Genomic DNA, 7,378 nt, shown 5'->3' with positions numbered 1-7,378 from the left:
CACCCATCATAACTGTATTATCCGTCCATTGTTGTCGCATGGCCCTGTGATGTCGCGTCGCCGTGTTCGAGTGCGCCGGTGGCTGGCAGTCAGAGAGAGGCATTCTTCATTAGGTGCGGTGAAGCTATTGATTGCGGCGAGGTTGTTGATCGAGTTGATTGAGGGGTGGAATTGAGGTCGACTCGCCGGAGTTTAAAGAATAAAGTCTTGCACTTCAGAATGAGGGTACAGGGACACGCTATAGCTCTGTGCGCATTCTCTTGCCACTACTCGGGGAACCGCTACTTGAATTCAGAATTCTAGGCGGGAAGTCAAATTTCTAGGCGGGAAGTCAAAATTCTAGGCGGGATAGTCACAGGAGAGAGTCACGCGTCACAAAGGAGGAAAGGAGTGGGAGAGAAAGAGCCTCAATTGTAATGTTTAGAAGAAAAAGTCGGAGCCCGCTGTAGTGCTTAAGGCAAGCTTTCAAAAGAAGAAGAGATCATAGATGAGCAGCGAGAGCCGCCGCTCACGAGAAGGAATATTTCCCACCGTCATGTGCTGCAAGCTATACAGCACCGGTCTACCTTACCATAGTGTAATCTCAGCTGCCTTTGACTGACCGACATGCTAATAGTGTGGCTCGTCTTTAAATGTCTATATCCCTGTACTTAACAACCACCATACTGGTGTTTTCCAGGCGTCACGAAAGGTGACAGAGCCCGATTTCCTGCACCTATGCCCGCAGAACGAAACAAACATGCCTAGGAAAAGGAAATCGGCCTCTACGCTTCGCCGTGGTATGGTCTGGACGCTTTCCAAATTTTTGAGGAAGAAGAGCCAACGCGGAGACATCTTTAGGCCGCCCCGACCTGGACGGGATTGCCAGACTCAGTCGACACAAGAATATTGAATCAATTATGACGTTTCTAAGAATTCGGAAACTGCCTCCACCACCAGCATCGATCTGGAACAGCAACGCGACCAACCATAGCCGGCAATGTCCGGAGAACAGCTATTGGACTTGGCTCCTCTCGAGTATTCCCCTTCCTTACTCGCCGCTCAACCCCGGGGTTCAGACAACAAATTTACGCGACGATCTCCTTATACATTTTGAGGCCACACGGGCAAATTGGAGGTTCATACAGGCGTTTCACACCAGAAAGGACGGCTTGGTCTGAAGTAGAATGGATGGGGCCCTCTTCTACTTCCAGCCGCACATATATTTCTGATTCCTGGGCCAAGACATCCTGAAATACCTTTATACGGAAACACAGAAGAAAGAGCAAAGAGGCATTAGTTATCCGCGGTCTCTGGAGAGATGGATCCTATTGGTCCTTCGGCTTAGGGCAAGGGCGATGACGGACTCGCGTTGAAGGCATCTTAATTGGAGTGCCATAGGTTGAATGTATAGCCCTGCGCCTCGGCTGGTAATATTGGCCATATATATAATGATGAGTATTTGGAGGCGACCCCTTTACCTGCCCAATGATACAGGCGATCAATAGGAGAGACTGCCTTTTGGACTCTGCGCTCTATTCTCTACCTAATGAGGTCCATCTTTTCAGTCACCTTGGGGGTAAATTAGCTCAATATGTAAGGTATTAATAGGTAAGCAGATATGCCTAGAGGTCGGGCTTACCTCAGAACACGTCCCCATTCACTGTCCCCTTAACGATGTTCCGAGTTCGGATGTTCGGAACTTGACAGCATGAGATTCGTCTATTCAATCAATTCGGGGATTTATTCACTGAATATGTAGGCTGTCAAAAGAAAATAGCCGTGTCTATATATACGGCGTCCCTTAAACGACATCCACCTTCACTTCTGGGTTGACGGAATTCAGATTGCGCCCGCTACCGCGTTGCGTACTTGTGGCTTCTCCTCGCCTTCCTCCTCGGAGTGCTCTCCAACTTATTGCTGTGTAGCCTTAGGCTCTTCCATGCCCGCCGTGGGTATCTATGGTGTTTGTCATTCACGACTCTGCTGAGTTGGTGAATCTCTTCGAAGACGATGTCATATTCGTGGCTCCTCCTGGGCCATAGCCAGCAGCCTCCCTTTCCCAGCCTGGAAGTCTCCACAGGGAGATGATAAAGAGGCGACCCTCGAGGGTACGGATGCTGTCCTATGTACTTTCGAGATCGTGGTGTCGAAAGCTGCTCAAGTTGGACTGCCTCCGGAGGCAGGTGTTGAGGCCGAGGTGAAGGAGGATGGGTCTGCGCATAGCTCGGGTTGTAACAGCTACAACCTAGGATCAACAACTCATACGGTTTACGGTCACCTACGTACAGCGTGGCGAGGTCCTCTGTTCAGCTACACCAGGGTCCTCTCAGCTGGGTTCGTTCCTTTCAGCTGGCCTCTATTCAGCTGAGCTGATAGACCTAGGGGGTGGGCCATTTCCTATTAGTATATATTCGGCCCGTACGGCCACAACAATACAAGCAGAGTTCACATCAATTTTCAACCTGAGTGCATACTTGCCTACCACTGGTTGGGTTGCTCCGGCGGAGGTTCATAAATCTAGACATGATGCTAAGTTTCATGCAGTGTAGTCTGAGTTGCTTCGTGACTAGCTAGCTTCCTGCTAGCTGGGAGCTTCCTGTCGGTGTTTAGTGGGCAACGCCGACCTCACGCACTGCTATTTCCGTGTGCTGAAACTCAGAACATAGAATATCAACGTTAAGCTCAATAGAGCGAGAATTGAACTCCCTCTTTAGTAGCCGACTACCTGGCAACGGGGCTATTCCTGATAGTTTTACAGCTTCCAAGGTAGCACTCAGCTAGTGGCGTTTCAGTGTGGTTGACGTTATCAGTGCTCCAACGTAATTTAAAGTTTCACGGAGTAGAACCTATACTCCCTTTTAACTAGTCGGCTACATTCAAGTTGGGTTTTGTGGGGTTAAATTTCTCCTAGGTCTGTACCATTGAAATAAACAAAGGTTGCGGAGTCTTCCGCTTCCTCTTGGTGGTGGTAGCATCCCCGGATCGGCTCACCGGTCTACTGTTCTGCAACTCCAATTGTAGTTCATCTGCTGAACATGTTGAGTAAGCTAAGCTCGTTAACCAGGTTGTGCCTGTTGTGAGTCTGTTGCGCTTTCATTTCTTTCGACTCCTTCTGCATGTCTTAGATCGGACTAAATTTGTCAGGTACTACCGTGACGATCTGACGACAGGGGACAGCGGTTGATTGGCTGAGAAGCCCCTCTCATAACAACGGCAAGAGAATAGATGAACGATAGCCTGGACCACTGTGAATACCAGCTCGTACGCGAGTACCGGATGTCAAGACACGTAGCTGGCCGGAAAGCAGCGAAGCTGAAATTCTGCCTCAGCAAAGCTGAGCAGCTTCCGCTCTCGGATTATGTGATCAACCAGGTGAGCCTCTATACAATGCGGGCGTACACAATAAGTACGATGTTATATATGAGCTCTGCAGCGGAAAAAATGTGGCGTAATAAAAACAGGCTAGCTAGACGAAACGGTGTTTCACGGCGTCTAATTTTATATAACTTTTGTTAGATAAGGTAAATGAGAAGTACAGCAATTCCACGGCTTTAAGATAGAGGATAAAGCGAATCGTTAACCGTCTAACGAGGCGAAGCTACCCTACGGCAAAAGCAGCGACGACAAAGACGGCAAGGAAACAAATGTGAGATACGACGACTACTGGAGCTGTGAGTCCTAAAGGCTATTCAGGCACTGCAAAGCACTAGGAGAGCTGGCAGAGTTCCACTGGCAGAGCCCCTACCCTAATCATAACTCTGCAAAATTCCACAAGATGGAAGCGGACGAACATGACGCGACAATTCGGACACGCCCTCCAGTACGCTCGAGCACTTGCAGCGCCTCGTTGACGACGATGACGCCTATTCTTCGCCTGACGGAGCTGTTGTATACTCTGCTGAAGGTTTTGTTGCTGTTCTGCCTCTTGTACCAACTCTACTTGTGTTGGAAAGCATCAGGTTGATGAGCTTTCCGGGCGTGTCTTTCTCGGTAAGGCCAGTGACGACAGCGGTCGAATTGTTCGCCTGGTTCTTCTTGGTCTTATCTTCTTTGTCCTTAGCTGTGGATGCAAAGATTTCCGCTTTGCCGCCTTGGGTCATGGCGTTGACTTCTAAAGCGGCTCGAGCCTTTGACTCCGCCAATCTTCTGACGCGGGCCCTTCCTGTCCTGGCGCCGGCGATGGGCTCAATGTGTAGGACGGCTGGTCCAGCTTCTGACGATGCAGCTTCGTCCTGGATTTGAGTCTCTTCGTCGTCAACGCTGGCAATGTCCTGGGCTTTGGTCTTGTCCGCGCCATCAGTGGCGGCCTCGTCCTTCAGGAGGTCGTCCGCGTCCGGCAGGTCTTTCTCGCTGAATTCCTCCTCCCCGCTTTGTTACCTTCTTCGCTGTCCTTGTCGCTGTTGCTATCGGGCTTGCCGTCGCTGATTTTGATGACCTCGTTGACCGGAGTTTGATGGCCGTCGCTGACACCGATGACCGGGTTTTCAATCGTCGATACGACCGAGGGCTTCAAGTTGCGGGAGTCAGACGCCAGGCTCGGGGTGAAATTCGCAAATGGTTACGGCAGCGCCACCCTGGCGATCCTTGAGGGCGTAGAAGGTCCTGAGCGCGATGGTATCGACTTCGAGACCAACCAGGACGTTGTAGCAGTTTCTGCGCGCTTAGATGTCGCCTTCTGGCGAGCCAAGGGCGTTACAGAAGGTCCTGCGCGCGCCGTCTGCTTGAAGAGGGCGCCGTTTCGTGTAGCCCTGTAGATCCTTCAGGGTTGTGGGAAAGCTGGGCTCTGAAATCGCGTTCGTATACAGTACAACAGTTTGTAAGTTGATGTTTATGTCTAGAGTCCGAAACAAAAGCACATGCGCTCAGAGCAGTTCTGGGGTAAATGGCTGCAGCCCTGCACGGTTCGTTGTGCCCTAATTTGTTTCTCGGTGGTCCAGAGGCCTCGTTGCATTTGTTCAATCATGTATGTTGTATTAGAGACAATCTCTGTAGAACCCAAGGTCATACAACTCGCTAGACACGCCTTGGAATGAATATTGCCTATACGCTGAGCTGGAAAGTACGTCAAACACGTGTGATTTATGGTCTGTACGGCTGTCAGCTCCTCTCATGGACGAGGCGGGCGGCTCCTTGCGGTGGAAAGGGGGTTCGAAGAGGCTTTCGGGTGGCTTGAAGAAAGGCTTTGAAGATGCAATGGACGAGACGCGTGAGTTTCTCTGTGAGTTTTTGAAATTGTTGTGCTGGTGTTGAAGTTGTCGCGGTTGTTAGATGGGTTCGGGAGGAGAGTAGGCGATAGGAGGTGATGCTCACGATGCCGCGACGGGCGAGGACGTACCTCTTATGATGGATTCTTGACTTGCTGTAATGGGCAATAGAGCTGCTCGGTCGTGATCTGAAGTTTTCGCGGTGGCGGGCATAGGTTGCTCCGAGCGAGCGTCAACTGTGTATGCAGCAAGCTGGTCTTATTGATCTTTACACTATGAAAGCTATCTCATCGCTGTCATTGCGACATCGAGACGATGAACACTGTCTGCATGATCGCTATAGTTGCTGCCGTCCTCTACTCTGTAGCTGGGCTTTAGCGCCTCTGGTCACACCCCGGCCTGGAAGGGCCTTGCTGGCCGTCCACTTTGCTGCAGAAGCATCCAGTTCACAGGCCCACCTGTCTGTGCTCTCGCCTTGCTGCCGCTACTGGCTCCGCGGCTGTGGTCGCTAATTACGATATGTAATTTGATCACGGCCTTCTGCAATGTTGAATGCTAATTGGCCTAATTGAAGCTCAACTTGGACAGCTAGAAACCCCGCCGAGCCCTACGCATGATACCTCTCCTCTCCACGCCGCGAATCGAATTGATATATGATAATGGGCATAGATGATTTGGGTAGGAATAGTGCGGTGGACGGATGGGGGAACTCAACTCTTGCGCCTCTACATGGTGCCATCTAGTAACTTTCCTCTGCTCGCAGAGGGAGAGATAGAGCCAGGAGGTCCGTTTTCTCACGCTGATCCACCCCTAAGGTTTAGGCCGACTACAACGCTTGCAAAGTGCAGGCACGATTACGACAAGACTCGGACTCGACTGTTCCATTCTTTCACACAGATCGCTCATTCACAACATGCACACACTCCTACCTCAATATTCCAGCAATTTCGAGGTCATTATAACCGCCCAGCGCCACAGCTAGTCGGGCATAATGTAAAGGTTAGTAGACTACATATCAAACTTCCTTTTGGTGAACCAGCTACCTGATAGCTGGGCTGCCCTTGCAATGGTGTTGAGCACGCAAAGTTAACGCCCAGTCGCGATACATCTGCCTGGCCGACCCTACATCCTCTCCAACAAGCTGTTCTACTCCACATAATGCGAATCAGAGTGCCCTTTGCACCGCCTTCTGCTTGCCCGTTAGGCCACCTCTTACGGTGGCGTAAAGAGATCAAGAGTGTAGAAAGACACATCATATTCTTACGCCTATGCCTAGGATCTTCCCGAGTACAATTTAACAATCGAGGTCATGGAAATTAGAAATGCTCTCTAACAAATAACAATCTCATCGCTGAGGCGCTCCTTACAGTGCGGGCACAATTCTGATCCAATACGCTGAATTTCCCAAAGCAGGCGCGACTGAATGACTAGTCTGGGGGTGGTTCTTCGTGCAGCCTTCCTATGTGTTTATGTACGCACTAAGTCATAAGTATAGGCACACAGACATATCACTACTTTGGCTCAATCTTGTTCGCTCGACGCCAATGTGAAGAGTAGCCCCGCTAGTGTCGTCGGCTGGTCAAATGGCAACCTACCTTTTATTGCATCGACCTTAGCATCGTATTTGAAGTTTGGAAACCCCCTTAGGGCACCTCAAGCAGTGGCAGCATTAGTACACAAACTAATGTCCTAGTAGGGGAATTGAGTTTACCTCAGTCCGATGTCTTGAAAACCCGAGCTTAATGCGATGTCAAGGATGAGGCAGTGTGAATTGGGCTACCTTCTGGCTGGACGACTACTTTCTAGCTGGGTCACCTCTCGCGGTGGTGTCAAGGGAGCAAGAGGGAGGTTCAAGCCGTGTTATATCAGGGGCCGCGCCTGTAGGCTTGAAATTCTAGAGCTCAATGCGATGTCAGAGATGAGGCAGCGGAAATTAGGCTACTTTTTGGCTGGACATCTACCTACTAGCTGGGCCACCTTTCACAGCGGTGTCAAGAAAGCAATACAGAAGTTAAAGCAGCGTTACATCGAGGCGCGCCCCTGCATACTTCTAATGCCAGAGCTTGACGTGTTGTCGAGGCTGCGACAATAGAGGTCGAGCTACCTTTTGGCTCGACGACTACCTTCTAGCCGGGCCACCTCTTCCAATGGTGTCAATGGTGCAGGACGGAGGCTAAAGAAGCGTTATATCG

General features: G+C 50.5%; 1 protein-coding gene across 1 annotated transcript; it reads right to left on the bottom strand.

Moving 5' to 3' along the window:
- Positions 1-3,845: 3,845 nt before the first annotated feature.
- Positions 3,846-5,399, bottom strand: BDZ99DRAFT_524105 (uncharacterized protein; the record flags this gene model as incomplete). Its single annotated transcript, XM_033725859.1, has 4 exons — positions 3,846-4,324; positions 4,360-4,489; positions 4,545-4,635; positions 5,293-5,399. 4 exons carry the CDS (start codon positions 5,397-5,399, stop codon positions 3,846-3,848), a joined length of 807 nt encoding a protein of 268 aa, XP_033572826.1.
- Positions 5,400-7,378: the final 1,979 nt, after the last annotated feature.

The sequence above is a fragment of the Mytilinidion resinicola genome (assembly GCF_010093595.1).
Source record: "Mytilinidion resinicola strain CBS 304.34 unplaced genomic scaffold BDZ99scaffold_17, whole genome shotgun sequence".
Classification (NCBI taxonomy): Eukaryota; Fungi; Ascomycota; class Dothideomycetes; order Mytilinidiales; family Mytilinidiaceae; genus Mytilinidion; species Mytilinidion resinicola.
The sequence above is the reverse complement of the archived record's forward strand: the minus strand, read 5'-3'. Positions and strand labels throughout refer to the sequence as shown.